Below are 15,062 nucleotides of genomic sequence, written 5' to 3'. Positions count from 1 at the left end.
ATATTATTTATATTTAAATTTTGATTCTTTTGAATACTGTTGTTGATGTATTAAAAATTACTTCTTTAAATTACTAAAAGCTCATTTACCATTGTAAAAAGGTTCCATACATATATGTATGTAAATAATATAAATGTAACATAACATGTATAATATAACATAAATGTATGTACATATATATGTAAATATCAAAGGTCTTAATGATTAACTAAAAAGCTTTTTGCAAGGTATATAATGTAAAAACCATTGACAAATTAGCTAACTTAAGAAGATGCATTAATTTAAGAACAAAGTGTAAATTCATGTGAGTCGTGTTAAAATAATATTATTTATATTTAAATTTTGATTCTTTTGAATACTGTTGTTGATGTATTAAAAATTACTTCTTTAAATTACTAAAAGCTCATTTACCATTGTAAAAAGGTTCCATACATTAAGTTAAATGAATTTTTCTTATGAAGTTTTTCGTATTCATCAATTCTATTCAATTTATTAACATAATACTACTCAATATATTCAATGTGTTATTACAATTACGACAAATAAAATTACCAAAATTCAATCAAAAACAAATGTATTCAATCAATAAATAATGCATAAACTTAATATATATTCGTCTATAATCATTCAAACTTCAAATAATCAACATATTTATTGATTAATTTTTCCCGAAGACATCCCCGAGAGAGTATATCGGCAGGATTCGAAGGTGATTCAATATGATGCCACTTCGCATTAAAAGTCAACTATTGAATTTCTGAAACTCGATTGGCTACAAACACTTTCCAATTGGTGGATTGACCATGAATCCAATGGAGTGCAATCAGTTGGAAAATCAAAAATGCCATTAAATCATAGAGTTGATTAAAATGTAAAAACAGGTAAAAATACAGTACAGGGAATTATGCAGGGGGGGGTGTTTGAACATTTCACCTTTTTCTTTCTGTAAACTATCATTATATATAATGTCCTAGGTAAAAACAAAACACAGTTTCATGTTCCTTAATTCTTTAAATATTCTTATTTATTACTAATTTACTTTAAACTGTATTCATTCACAAAAAAATTTGATGGCTGTAAAATACTGAAAAACTAGCATAATGGGAGAATAAGAATATAAAAGAATAATAAGTGAAGAAAGAATATGCTACACGCTAGGAGATTTACTGTATTTCGGGTTAGTTTCCAAACCCAAGTATGACTACAGTATGTGATTTAAATGTCAAACTGCTTTATCAGAAGAACATATTAGACAGGATGTTTACAGAAATATATGATACCAAGTTACGAAAAACAAAATAAACATTTTAAGTAAAAATAAGCTTTTGTGCTGACGCATACTTGAAGCATCAAGTATGCACAGACCTAATGTTACTGTCAAACATCACACTTTTAAGTAATAACCTCAAGTTCTGGCATATTTAGTGACAACAAAATGGATAAAATACAAAAGTAGGTTATATATAAAATTTGTAATGTAGGATGAATGGAAATCTCAAGGACTGAGATTTCATAAGGTAAATACCATGCCTTATAACCTCTGGAAGCTGTCTCTGATCTTTCAACTCATCTAATTTATCATTAAAAAAATCACAGAAATGTAAATATGTTAAAAAATTTTTAGGCCTGCAGTTACGTCAATAAGTAAGTGTTATCTATGTTAGTACATACTTCAAATATGAGCTATATCATTTAAAATTTTGTACAGACAATCAAATAAATTTCAGAATTATTTTGGTCATAGCAGGTTTATGAAAAAAGAAATTAGTTATCTCCTCAATCTCTAGTAACTGAAAATTTAACAAGAACTGAGAAATGTAATTTTCTATAAAATCAGAATCATATTAATTAAAAAACTAGAAAACTTAAATTTTCATTTGCATTTTGATAATTGTTCACTTTCAAGTAAGGGAGTGAATCACATATACTCTGTAACTGTATAAACTACAGCCTAATGTCAAACATTAGGCTGTAGTTTATATGAAAGAAACCAGATTAAGGGGTAAAGTTTACAAAAAATGGTTAAAATGTGGAAGTTTGAAAGTTGGATCATATTTCTAAAATTTCCTAACCAAACAACCAACAAGTTGAGAAAATTATTTTGATATTTTCAAAATATATAATAAATATTATTTAGTTTCTTAGTTTCTAATAACTAAGAAACTCAGCAGTTATTTGTAAAATAGAAAAGGGAGTAGCATTATTAAATATTTAAGTTATAGTATTTTGTACTACACCAGAATTGGAAAGGATTTACATTCTTCATTTTATAAGATTCAAGTTGACTATACAAATAAATAAGACTGGTTTTATTTGAAATCTTATGGAAAGGAAACAAAAATCCCTATATGCTATCACAGTAACTTAGTTAAGATAGAATGGTAAATTAAGACAACAGATACTTTATTAGAAGTTGATTGAGCCTAGAACAAATTCAGCCTGGTGATATATAGCATATTTACGTTACTGTAAACTTATAGTACCAACGTCCAGTTTTACGAACGTCAGAATTTTATTCAAAAAATGCTAAGGTCCGGTATTTACGAATTGAGAATTCTGTTTGAAAAATGCCAACGTCCGTATGACCGGACATCTTGAAAATCGTTCATAAAATAATATTGTTATAATTGCCTTGAACACTATCTTATTTATATATATATATATATATCAATCAAACAACTTACCAAACTCGTTAAAAGAAACAGGTAAAAAAAAACTAATAGAATTATTCGACGTGGGATCTCGTACACATAATTTTAGATTTAAATCAATCAATAACAATAACAGTTTAAAAAAACAAACTCCTAGACCACAAACATCGTAACATCAACGCCATTGCCCAATACCTTACACTTGCCAACTGCTAAAACCCACTATACCTTTAATTACATATTCAAAAACGATTATGTTGATTAATCACTCACTTTTGTTTAAATTTATAAATACAATATTTTTCAAGTATATTCATCTTTTTACTGTTTATTTTTATAATCAGTAATATACTACGCTTACATTACAATAAAATTATTAGTTGCATCTATGTCGCAGACAGTTTACATAAATCTCAATCGTAAAAAAGAATGTGACAAATTAACGAGCTCTTTCATCAGAAAACTATGTGTTACAGTTTCCAGCCTGTGTGGAATGTACAATAAATTAAGCCTACATCAGACAGTCTTATTTACTTCAAAATAACTAACCACTTCGGTGTAATTAATCTACAAATATGAACTTTGCCGGTTCATATTTCGTAGTAAATAAATACAAGTTACGATCATTACACGTTAACATTTAAATTTTATATTAGATTGTCGACAAAGATATGTTAATGAGTGTTGCTGCAAATAGATTGCATGAATTTTTGAAGTAATTGCAAATGGCCTAAACAATTAATTGGAATTTTTTTGGAAATTAGGTTCAGGGAAAGACCTGAATCGAATCAAATTTGTTCAGATTAATGTGTTTTCTTCTACTGATAAGTGTAAACATATATTGTCATTTTATTTTTTAACAATGAACCGACTGAGCTTAATTATTGTTTACTACTTCACCTTTAAAATGTTACCTAAAAACATTGCTAATTTTATATCTGTTCTAGCTAGACAGTATGTTTAACATATATTTAAAAATGTGTAAACTAAAGTATGAAATTATTGGGATTTAATATGATTAATGTAAATTTAACGAGTGGAAGTGTACATTTTCCATAGTTTATTTATCTGGCAATTACTTTGTATGCTATTACCATAAGTTTAGGGTGTGGTTTTATAAATAGTCATACATATTGTATTTTAATAGAAATTTGTAGACCTGTTCTGATGATTATCTTATTTAATATTTCTATTTCTGAATTGACTCTAGATCTCTGATAGTAATACAGATCATTTGTGAAAGTTTATTTATTTCTAAATTTTGTTTTTTGGTATCTTAAGCAGATTTGTTGAAGTTTTTATTTCCCATCTTTTTACAGTTGAATAGAATAGGGAATTTTATTTTGTGTATTTATCCTTTGTTTATTTTTAATTACTTACTTAATACTTGAATGATAGCATCTGCTTGACAATTGAGTTACCTCCATCTAATGACGCCTTTTCATTTATCATAAATGATCCTTTAGTACTTGAACATTTTTTTTAACAAGTAATATTGTAGTAGTTATATCTATTCATAATTTACTGATGAGTTACTCTACAACCTTAATATTTATATTAGATTAATGAATTATTTGTTACAAAAATGTTTACCAAAAACATGTTACTTTGCTAATTGTACTAAAACGTATAAATTTTCATGTTTTAGCGTAAATATTTCAAATTATTTTATAAACTTTTAATTTCATCCTTTGACAGAATGCAATCTAACAAACTATTGTTGAGCAAATTCTCAACTTTTTTATCTCAGTTTTATTTATGTTCTTTTGCGATTATGATTTTTTTCTGTCAATTTTGGATACAATAAACGAGAATTTGAGCAAATACAAATAATGTATGTTCAGAAATGACTATATTTTAAGTAGGTGCATATGAGATGTTTTTCTTTTGATTGTCGTATGAAGTACAGTTAATATAAAAATAAACATAATTCGGTAGTTATCCCGAGATTTGATTTTGACCTGAATAAGTTATATTGTGTCAACCATGGTTTAATTTAAATTTACAATATCAGCAGTATTTCACACTGCTAAATGTTTAATAGCACGGTTACAATTGACGTTTATAAAAAAATAATGAATAGTAGTACTTTTGTTTAATCACGGATATTAAACACAATCTGCTTATCAGATACTGTTGCGAATTTTGGAAGCTACATTTAAATGACAATATCGTATGCTGGCACTCTACAGAAGTAATTTAGTTTTCGGTCAAAGAAGGTCTAGCGCTAGTGTTGTCTGAAATGCTCAAAATAAAGGGTCGAGAGATGGCAGGCATACATGTGTTGTTATATTATTGTTAATCAGTAATTATTATGGTTTTATTTTAGTTTTAGTGTTAATTTAATAAAATTAAGTATAGTATTATCTACCGGTCTTATTTATTTATTTTTTAAAAACATTCGTTAAACGACTGCATCGATAAGATCAATGGACCCAAATGAGGTACGAAATTTCATCTTGTCATCTTTAATACTTAACTGCAAGGACTATCTGACGATTATTTTTAGCCGACGGCGGTTTATTATCCGCAATTGTATAAATAGAAATTATGTGATCTAATACTACAGAGTTAGTTTGTTTTGTTTCGTCTTGCATTTCAGATTTCTCCTATCGGTTAAGAAAGGTTAGGGTCACTTGAAGAGTAGGCCGATTTGAGCTAAACTTGAATTTTATATTTAATACGTAAATAAATAAGTGTAGCACGTAATGAGATGTCAATCAGTGTGTGTTTTATTTTGAATTATTGTTTAATTGTTTGTTAAGTCGCTTCAAATTTCATCACTAGATTTTATCCAACTAGGTCAGTAAACTGTCTTAACCTAGCATTATTTAAATGGTCCGTACTATTTCTTGGTTTTAAGCCATTGTTACTAAATTAAATTAATATTCCTTCTATAACCCAATTTATAATTATTGTTAATTATATGATTTGCAATTATAATCTTTCATCCTTAAATCTTTGAAATATATTTGTATGCAGTAACAGAATATTTTATTTTACTGCGCGATTTTAAGCGAATTCAATCTTAAATTATCTTATATCTTATTTGTTATATGTTATGTGACATAATTTATATTAATAATTTTGGTCCAAATTTGTTGTAATTTAGGTTAGGAATAAGATTACCACATTGTTAATCGTTGATGAAAATCTGTTCTTTGTTTTAGGGGAAAAATGTTTTTAAAAAAACATTTAATTAGATCCTTTATTTGTAATTAATTTCAACCAGAATCATACAATTTCTCATGTTTGTCATATGTTTTCACAATTCCTCAAGGACCAATAAAAATGTTTAAAAGAAAAATATTAAACATAATTTTGATTATTTATTGGTTAAACTGTTGTTTACATATAAATTTTAAATTGAAGTTGTAATGCGTAAATTGTTTTTTTCATAAAAAAATAGTGAACAATTACGGATAGTAATTTAATTTAATACAGACAGGTCTTATTATAGAAAAATGTTTAGATTTGTTTTAATTAGTTAAAAAATGTTATAGAGAAATTAATAAGCAGTATAAAATATTTAAAAGTTAAGATTATATATAATTCTTGGTCATAGACAACCTTCAGTGACTTGTAGGCTGCCTTGTATTACAACTAATTATGAGATTGGTTAAATACAATAGCGTTTCCTAATCCTACAAGAGAAAATGCTTTTCATGAAGCTAGGAAATATTCTCTTCAGTGGATGCAATTTACATGTGAACTGCATACTAATAAAAAAAAAAAAAAATTGATTTGATAATACATAGAATAATCTCATGTTATTAATCTTGCTTCCAGATTGTCGATTATAAATATGACTGTTCTTATTACATTTTAATACTATACATAGCTTACATTATTATCTGATTTATTTATTTAACATTTTTCTATTGAAAATCAAAGATAATAATCAAAAATTTTGTTTTCTAATCAAATATAATAAAGCTTAGCCATTTTGTGCATTTGTAGTACAATAAACTGACAACCTTTGTTCATTACAATAAACACTGTTTTTAGCCAAACACTGTCATAATCAGCAGTTATAAAAGACCTACATTGTCTCTGAATAATTGCCTATGACAAAAAATTATACTTATCATTTATGCAAGAATTATACAGTACTGATCAGTAATTTCTCCTAAATTTTTTGTATTGTCAGTCAGTTTCTCTTAAACTGACAAATTTTTGTCAGCCAGTTTTTTTAATCAAATTAGAACATTTCAACAGTTTTTTTTTTGTAATATATCTGTATTAAATTAAATTAGTAAACTAAAAATTGTTCATTATTTTTTTAAATGAAAACAATTTACTAATTAAAATTTGAATTTAAAATGTAAACAGCAGTTTACATCTTTTGATGCCCTTGTGTTTGACTACACATTAAATGGATCTACACTAAGGCATAAATCAAAAATCAGTGACTTCGGGACCACTCTATAGTACAATCTCAACCCTGAGGATCTATTAATAACAGGACTGCTCAAGCTCTGGGTCTTCTTATTAGAATGTCCAGGAGAGATCTGAGTGTTGAAGCGATGAGAGTGGTTTATGTTGCTCATGTTAGACCAGTTCTGTTGTTTGGGAGTGATGTTTGGTCGTCTTGTCAGCTTGGACCCATCCGGCCTCTCCAGAGCATTCATGGCAGATTTTTGCATGTTGTTGGGTTTGGCTTTGAATACCGGTCCATACCACTAGGTGCCATGGGGGAGATCCTGGGGTTGGAGCCATTGCTGATGAGGCAGTAGTTGCACGATATGATTCTCCGTAGAGCTTATCAGCAAGGTGGACTGTCCTAAACTGCTTAATATCAGAATTCCATGTCGGACTAGTTCATCACATCTGTTCAGCATTGTGTGTGTTATAGTTATGAGCTGCAAACTACTATTCCACGACTTCACAGACTGTGTAACTCGGTCTGTCTGCTCCATGATTTCTTTTGTGGTAGTGGCTATCAGCTGAAAAGAACATTTAAATTTTTGCAGTGTATTACTATGCCCTGTTTTCTTTGTGGATTTGTTTATTTACAACTAATTTATTGTTACTGATTGCATCTTATGTATGTTTTGCTTTTGCTTATCTTATTATTTATTTTTGCATTCAAGTCAATCGATTATCATGTCTTTCTTTTTTTGTTTTGAATTGTTGAAATCTATTGCTAACTTCGTTAAGATTATATTGCTGTTATAACCTTGTAGTCATTATATCTTGTTATAGCTTGTAGTTGTTGCTTATTGTTGGCTTTTATTATTGTTATTTTGTTACCGGTACTTTTTATATTGTTAGATTGAGCTGATGATCATCCTGTTGTTATTTATTGTGTTTGGTCTTCAAAATAAGTAATTGTTACTGGTTTTTTTTTCTATTATTGTGAATTGGCATATGCCGTTGATAAATAAATAAACAGTTTAACTGTCAATAATGCTCAGAGGTAGGTATAAATAATATCCAATTTTTCTTTTAAACTGGTTTATTGGTGCTCGAGGTATTGTAGAAACATATGACAAAACTGCAAAATTATACAATGCTGTGTGAAATTAATTCAATTTTGTATTAATTAGAAATATAAAATGTAATTGTAGTATTTTTTAAAAGAACATTTGGTACTTACATATTAATGCCACTGCAGCTACAGCTTTATTTAAAAACAAAGTAGTCAATCGGATTTCGGTGGAAAATGAACAGTCTCTTTATTAATTCTGAAATAGATAAAATAAAAGAGTAAAATACATGGCAGATATAACGTTTATTTAAGTCTCGCTCACCTTTTATTTACAATAAACCAGTGGCGCCTTACTGTTCTCCAGTATTATTTTTATAAAGTTATATATTTTTAAAAATCAGCTAAAAATCTAATGGACCCGTGCTACTCCACAGCATTGCTATTAAAAAATAATGTTATATATTTATAAAACTCTGTGTAAAACCAGTTCTGTTTATAACACTTCTCACCGCCAACCCATTTGATCTTTGAGTCATTCTGAGCAGAATAAAAAAAAATAAACTATCTGTTCAGTAGAACGCTCACATGGATTGGAAATATTTTTTCAGCACAATTTTTTTAATATGCAAGATATTTATTTTTTATCCTTCAATCTTTTACATAATTTTTTTTTTGAAAAGACATTTGTTTGCCTACTGTCATTTATTTTCATTACATTTGTTTCTTTGACATTTATTTTCATACCATGATATTAATTTAATTTTTTTTTTTGTTATTAAAAAAGAATGTCAGAATTTTTCAGCTGTCACTTTTTATTCTTGAACATTTTCTAAATTTGTTGTTATTAAACTTATATATATTTATTATTATCTTTTAAACTACATAGGATCACTTTAGTCTGTCCATTATCCAAGTCTCTACGATAGGAGTGTTTGGGCCTTGCAGTCCTCCCAGTACTTTTTCATACATTCTGATCTTTGTGCCCTTTCTAGTTTAGAAAATGTTCGTATTGTGTTTTTTTGTGAGTGTGAAGCGAGTGTTTTTATATTGATTTTCTTGTTTAATTTTATCATCTGTGGTGTCTTCTGATAAAGGCCAATTTCCTTCAGATCCTCTCTTATTTCTCTGAAACCTGTGCATCTTGTCTTGGTGTTTTTCAAGTCAAGATTCTACTGTACTAGCTGTTTCAGAAGGTTGAATCTTGCATCGTCATGACATGTGCAAAAAATCTTAGTTCTCCTCCGATGCGTGATATCAGTGACGGGTTCTAACTCTTTGTAAATGAATTTGTTGGGCACAATCCACCACTGCCTGTCTTTCTGGTACTTTTTATCGATGCAGGTCCTTCCAGTTCTTCTTTTGATTTTCTGAAGTCTGTGTTTGATTGTTTGTTCAGGTGGTAGAGTGTTTCTGCTGCATAAGTGGCTTCTGGTTTTATAACTGTGTTGTAGTGTCTTATTTTTGTGTTTATTAATGGACATTTTTTTATTGCAAGCGTACCAGGTTAATTTTTGAGCTTTAGTTAATTTGTTTCTTTGTATTTGAATCAAGGTTTTTTCATTTAGGTTGTTTGTTATTATTTGTTCGAGGTATTTAAATGGGTTACTATTTTGAATTTATTACCATTTATGTTTACTTTTTTTAATCGTGTTGGTTTTGTGGGCTTAATTTCTGTCTTTTCAAGTGATATTTTTAGGACAATTTTAATTGCATGTTATTAACTTCGAACTTCGTTGATGTCGTTTGTTTTTTTTTTGTCTTCAGTCATTTGACTGGTTTGATGCAGCTCTCCAAGATTCCCTATCTAGTGCTAGTCGTTTCATTTTGGTATACCCCCTACATCCTACATCCCTAACAATTTGTTTTACATATTCCAAACGTGGCCTGCCTACACAATTTTTCCCTTCTACCTGTCCTTCCGATATTAAGGCGACTATTCCAGGATGCCTTAGTATGTGGTCTATAAGTCTGTCTCTTCTTTTAACTGTATTTTTCCAAATGCTTCTTTCTTCTTCTATTTGCTGCAATACCTCTTCATTTGTCACTTTATCCACCCGTCTGATTTTTAACGTTCTCCTATAGCACCGCATTTCAAAATCTTCTAATCTTTTCTTCTCAGATACTCCAATCGTCCAAGTTTCACTTCCATATAAAGCGACACTCCAAACATACACTTTCAAAAATCTTTTCCTGATGTTTAGATTAATTTTTGATGCAAACAAATTATATTTCTTACTGAAGGCTCGTTTAGCTTGTGCTATTCGGCATTTTATATCGCTCCTGCTTCGTCCATCTTTAGTAATTCTACTTCCCAAATAACAAAATTCTTCTACCTCCATAATCTTTTCTCCTCCTATTTTCACATTCAGCGGTCCATCTTTGTTATTTCTACTACATTTCATTACTTTTGTTTTGTTCTTGTTTATTTTCATGCGATAGTTCTTGCGTAGGACTTCATCTATGCCGTTCATTGTTTCTTCTAAATCCTTTTTACTCTCTGCTAGAATTACTATATCATCAGCAAATCGTAGCGTCTTTATCTTTTCACCTTGTACTGTTACTCCGAATCTAAATTGTTCTTTAACATCATTAACTGCTAGGTCCATGTAAAGATTAAAAAGTAATGGAGATAGGGAACATCCTTGTCGGACTCCCTTTCTTATTACGGCTTCTTTCTTATGTTCTTCAATTGTTACTGTTGCTGTTTGGTTCCTGTACATGTTAGCAATTGTTCTTCTATCTCTGTATTTGAACCCTAATTTTTTAAAAATGCTGAACATTTTATTCCAGTCTACGTTATCGAATGCCTTTTCTAGGTCTATAAACGCCAAGTATGTTGGTTTGTTTTTCTTTAATCTTCCTTCTACTATTAATCTGAGGTCTAAAATTGCTTCCCTTGTCCTATACTTTTCCTGAAACCAAATCGGTCTTCTCCTAATACTTCCTCCACTCTCCTCTCAATTCTTCTGTATAGAATTCTACTTAAGATTTTTGATGGGTGACTAATTAAACTAATTGTTCTGTATTCTTTACATTTATCTGCCCTGCTTTCTTTGGTATCATGACTACAACACTTTTTTTGAAGTCTGATGGAAATTCCCCTTTTTCATAAATATTACACACCAGTTTGTATAATCTATCAATCGCTTCCTCAGAATTACTGCGCAGTAATTCTACAGGTATTCCATCTATTCCAGGAGCCTTTCTGCCATTTAAATCTTTTAATGCTCTCTTAAATTCAGATCTCAGTATTGTTTCTCCCATTTCATCCTCCTCAATTTCCTCTTCTTCCTCTATAACACCATTTTCTAATTCATTTCCTCCGTATAACTCTTCAATATATTCCACCCATCTATCGACTTTACCTTTCGTATTATATATTGGTGTACCATCTTTGTTTAACACATTATTAGATTTTAATTTATGTACCCCAAAATTTTCCTTAACTTTCCTGTATGCTCCGTCTATTTTACCAATGTTCATTTCTCTTTCCACTTCTGAACACTTTTCTTTAATCCACTCTTCTTTCGCCAGTTTGCACTTCCTGTTTTTCTTAATTGCCGATAGTTCCTTTTACTTTCTTCATCACTAGCATTCTTATATTTTCTACGTTCATCCATCAGCTGCAATATATCGTCTGAAACACAAGGTTTTCTACCGGTTCTCTTTATTCCGCCTAAGTTTGCTTCTGCTGATTTAAGAATTTCCTTTTTAACATTCTCCCATTCTTCTTCTACATTTTCTACCTTAACGTTTTTACTCAGACCTCTTGCGATGTCCTCCTCAAAAATCTTCTTTACCTCCTCTTCCTCAAGCTTCTCTAAATTCCACCGATTCATCTGACACCTTTTCTTCAGGTTTTAAAACCCCAATCTACATTTCATTATCACCAAATTACGGTCGCTATCAATGTCTGCTCCAGGGTAAGTTTTGAAGTCAACGAGTTTATTTCTAAATTCGTTTGTTAGCAGTGCCAAATTGTTGGCAAAACCAACACTGTTTGTTTTGATTTTTCAGCCTATTTTTACTTTTGGGGGCATTTTTTAAGCCATTCCCTCGTTACCATTTCTAGTAGTTGTGAGACCTCATCCGCCTTGGTGCATGTATACATGTCTATAATTTATTTTTTTAAATTATCTATGTCTTAATTTTTCATTACTGTATTGACACCGGTAAAATAATAGTGCAAGACAAAAATACTTTATATAGATTTGAATACTAGATCGTGGATACCGGTGTTCTTTGGCGGTCGGGTTTCAATTAACAACACATCTCAGTAACGGTCGACCTGAGACTGTGCAAGACCGCACTTCATTTACATTCATCCTCTGAAGTAACCACCTTATGGTGGTTTCAGAGGCTAAACAAAAAAAGAAGACAAAATACAAAACTTGACAACATATTTTTTCATATGTTTTGTAAATGAACAGATTTCATCGTGTTTTTATAAATCAAAACACGAATGAAGTTTTATTAGTAACAACTTTAATTTTGTGATTTATTTATTAAATGTATGTAAGGAAATGAAAGATTTCCTTTCATAAGAGATCTCGTAAAACCTGAGGTATTAATAGTATGAACAGTTTTTACCAAAATAAGTGATCGGATTCTCTTATGAAGGTAATTATGAAGGATACTTAAAAAAGTACGGGTAAAGGCATATAAGAGGATTTTGCTGTTTCTTGCCTCCTACTAAATAAAGCAGAGTTTAAAGATGTTAAAGGATGCCTCCTATGATGCATATGTAATAAAGAAAAAAGTCTTCCAGTAACATTTAAATACAGATCAAATTTTATTATATAAGGAAGATTAAACAAATTTTCTGTTTTAGACAATATATCAAATTTAAATTTAAATCTCAAATTTGGAAAAATATACATTATCAGTAATTCCAATTGAAAATTCAAATCCATCGATTGATTTTTACATTTAATTTAAATCTTTCAAAAAATTGTAATTTACAATTAAAAATGACCGTAAATTTTATTACGGTGGCAAAATATTGGTTTCATTATTTATCGACTGTTTGAAGTAGCGGCAGTTGTAATTCTTATTTTTATTATTAATGATTCGAGTAATTAACATTTACGTCATAGATTTTAATGTTTTATTATTACTTTATTTTTTTATTAAGAAGTCCATATTCAGATTCTCTGAAAAAGCAGATATCTTAACGAAACTGTGTTAAATTTTTATAAAAAAAAAAGGAAGCGGTAAGCACTGAATAATAAAATTTAGTGAAATGATCATATTCTGTTACTAGCATGCGATATGCTAAACTATGTGATCGTGCAGCTGTTTGCTGTTTTACGGTCAGAAAAAACATTCAAACCACACTCTCAACATGATTTTTATGTATTATTGAAAGTAATAAATAATCTTGTAATAAGATTTTGTAAAAATATTTTTGTTATGCATCTGTAATTTATTTAAATTAAATTTGTAAACTACATTAGTCACAAATATAATATTTGCCTAACATAATGCTTTCATTATTCCTTATAACATGTTTATTCTATTTTTAAAACACAACACACACACACACACACACACACACACATATATATATATATATATATATATATATATATATATATATATATATATATATATATATATATATATAGACACGAGGTGCTACCCAAAAGTTCGGGGAATTTTACCATAAAAATAAAATAGCTTACCATAACTTCCACTATCTCCTTCAAAGTAATCCCCTTGGGCATTGATACAGTGATCCCAGCGTTTTCCCCATGATTCCATGCATCCCTGGAAGTCTGCAGCTGTAACTGTTCGAAGCACGTTCTGCGTTTCTTCCTGAATCTCCTCAATTGTGTTAAAACGACGGCCTTTCGATTGAAATTTTATTTTCGGAAAGAGAAAAAAGTCACACGGGGCAAGATCAGGCGAATAGGGTGGGTGGGGAATCACTACCGTCTTTTTGGAAGCCAAGAAATTCCAAACGGCTAGCGATGGTGCGCGGGCGCGTTGTCATGGTGCAGAACCCAGCAGTTGTTACCCCACAGATCTGAACGTTTGCGCCTAATGCTTTCACGTAACCGCTTTAAAACTTCACAATAGAACATCCCATTGACAGTTTGACCAAGAGGAACAAATTTCTTATGGATAATGCCTTTGATGTCAAAAAAAACAATCATCGTGGACTTCACGTTGCTGTGAACTTGGCGTACTTTTTTTAGCCGCGGTGAACTTGGCGACGACTGCTCCTTAGCTTCAGGGTCATACCCGTACACCCATGTCTCATCACCGGTTATGATGTTCGAGATGAAGTTAGCGTCATCTCTTGCTGAATTTTTCAATTCGCTACAGACAGTTACGCGATTTTGTTTCTGGTCGCTGTTCGACAGTCTCGGTACTAATTTTGCAGCGATGCGTCTCATGTTCAAATTGTCCGACAAGATGCGTTGCACGGACCCGTATGACGTTTGTAAGATTGCACAAACATCATGGATTGTTTTTCTATGACCTGCAACAATAGCCTCTCGCACTTTCGCGATGTTTTCCGGTGTTGCGCTTGTTGATGGTCTTCCTGAATGATCATCGTCATCGACTGTCGTTCGCCATCTTTGAATTGTTTGTACTGCAAAAAAGTTTTAATTTTATTCATCGCATTATTACCAAACGCTTCCACAAGCATGCGATGGGTTTCTGCACCGGTTTTTTTATGCGTGAAGCAAAATTTGATGCGGGTTCTTTGCCGTTTAAAATCTGCCATTTAGAACTTCGCCGAAGCAGTAAAACCCAATGTTATTTTACCGCACGAAAGTCAACAATGCAGCCTCTCACCATCGCAGCTGTTGGTTACTGATTCACAAAGAGAGCCACATCTAGGTGGCAGCAGGTCGGACCAGTAATGGTTCGTGCGCGAAACTCAAATTGCCCGAACTTTTGGGTAACATATATATATATTACAATATAAAACATAGTTACAGCCTGAAACAGTTAGAAATTTTAATTAA

General features: G+C 30.4%; 2 protein-coding genes across 2 annotated transcripts in view; one reads left to right on the top strand and one right to left on the bottom strand.

The window, feature by feature from the left end:
- LOC142318013 (uncharacterized) overlaps nucleotides 1–2,836 on the bottom strand; it is a 74,204-nt gene extending 71,368 nt beyond the window's left edge. Inside the window, exon 1 of the mRNA XM_075354544.1 lies at nucleotides 2,685–2,836. The gene's annotated coding sequence lies outside the window, so the exon portion shown is untranslated. The remainder of the gene's footprint in view (nucleotides 1–2,684) is intronic.
- A 2,022-nt stretch (nucleotides 2,837–4,858) lies between these two features.
- LOC142317413 (uncharacterized) overlaps nucleotides 4,859–15,062 on the top strand; it is a 68,147-nt gene continuing 57,943 nt past the window's right edge. Inside the window, exon 1 of the mRNA XM_075353965.1 lies at nucleotides 4,859–5,095. Coding sequence (XP_075210080.1) covers nucleotides 5,091–5,095 — 5 coding nt within the window. The 5' untranslated portion in view covers nucleotides 4,859–5,090. The remainder of the gene's footprint in view (nucleotides 5,096–15,062) is intronic.

The sequence above is a fragment of the Lycorma delicatula genome, chromosome 1 (assembly GCF_047948215.1).
Source record: "Lycorma delicatula isolate Av1 chromosome 1, ASM4794821v1, whole genome shotgun sequence".
Taxonomy (NCBI): domain Eukaryota; kingdom Metazoa; phylum Arthropoda; class Insecta; order Hemiptera; family Fulgoridae; genus Lycorma; species Lycorma delicatula.
Note: the sequence above shows the minus strand (reverse complement) of the source record. Positions and strands in the feature narration are given on the sequence as shown.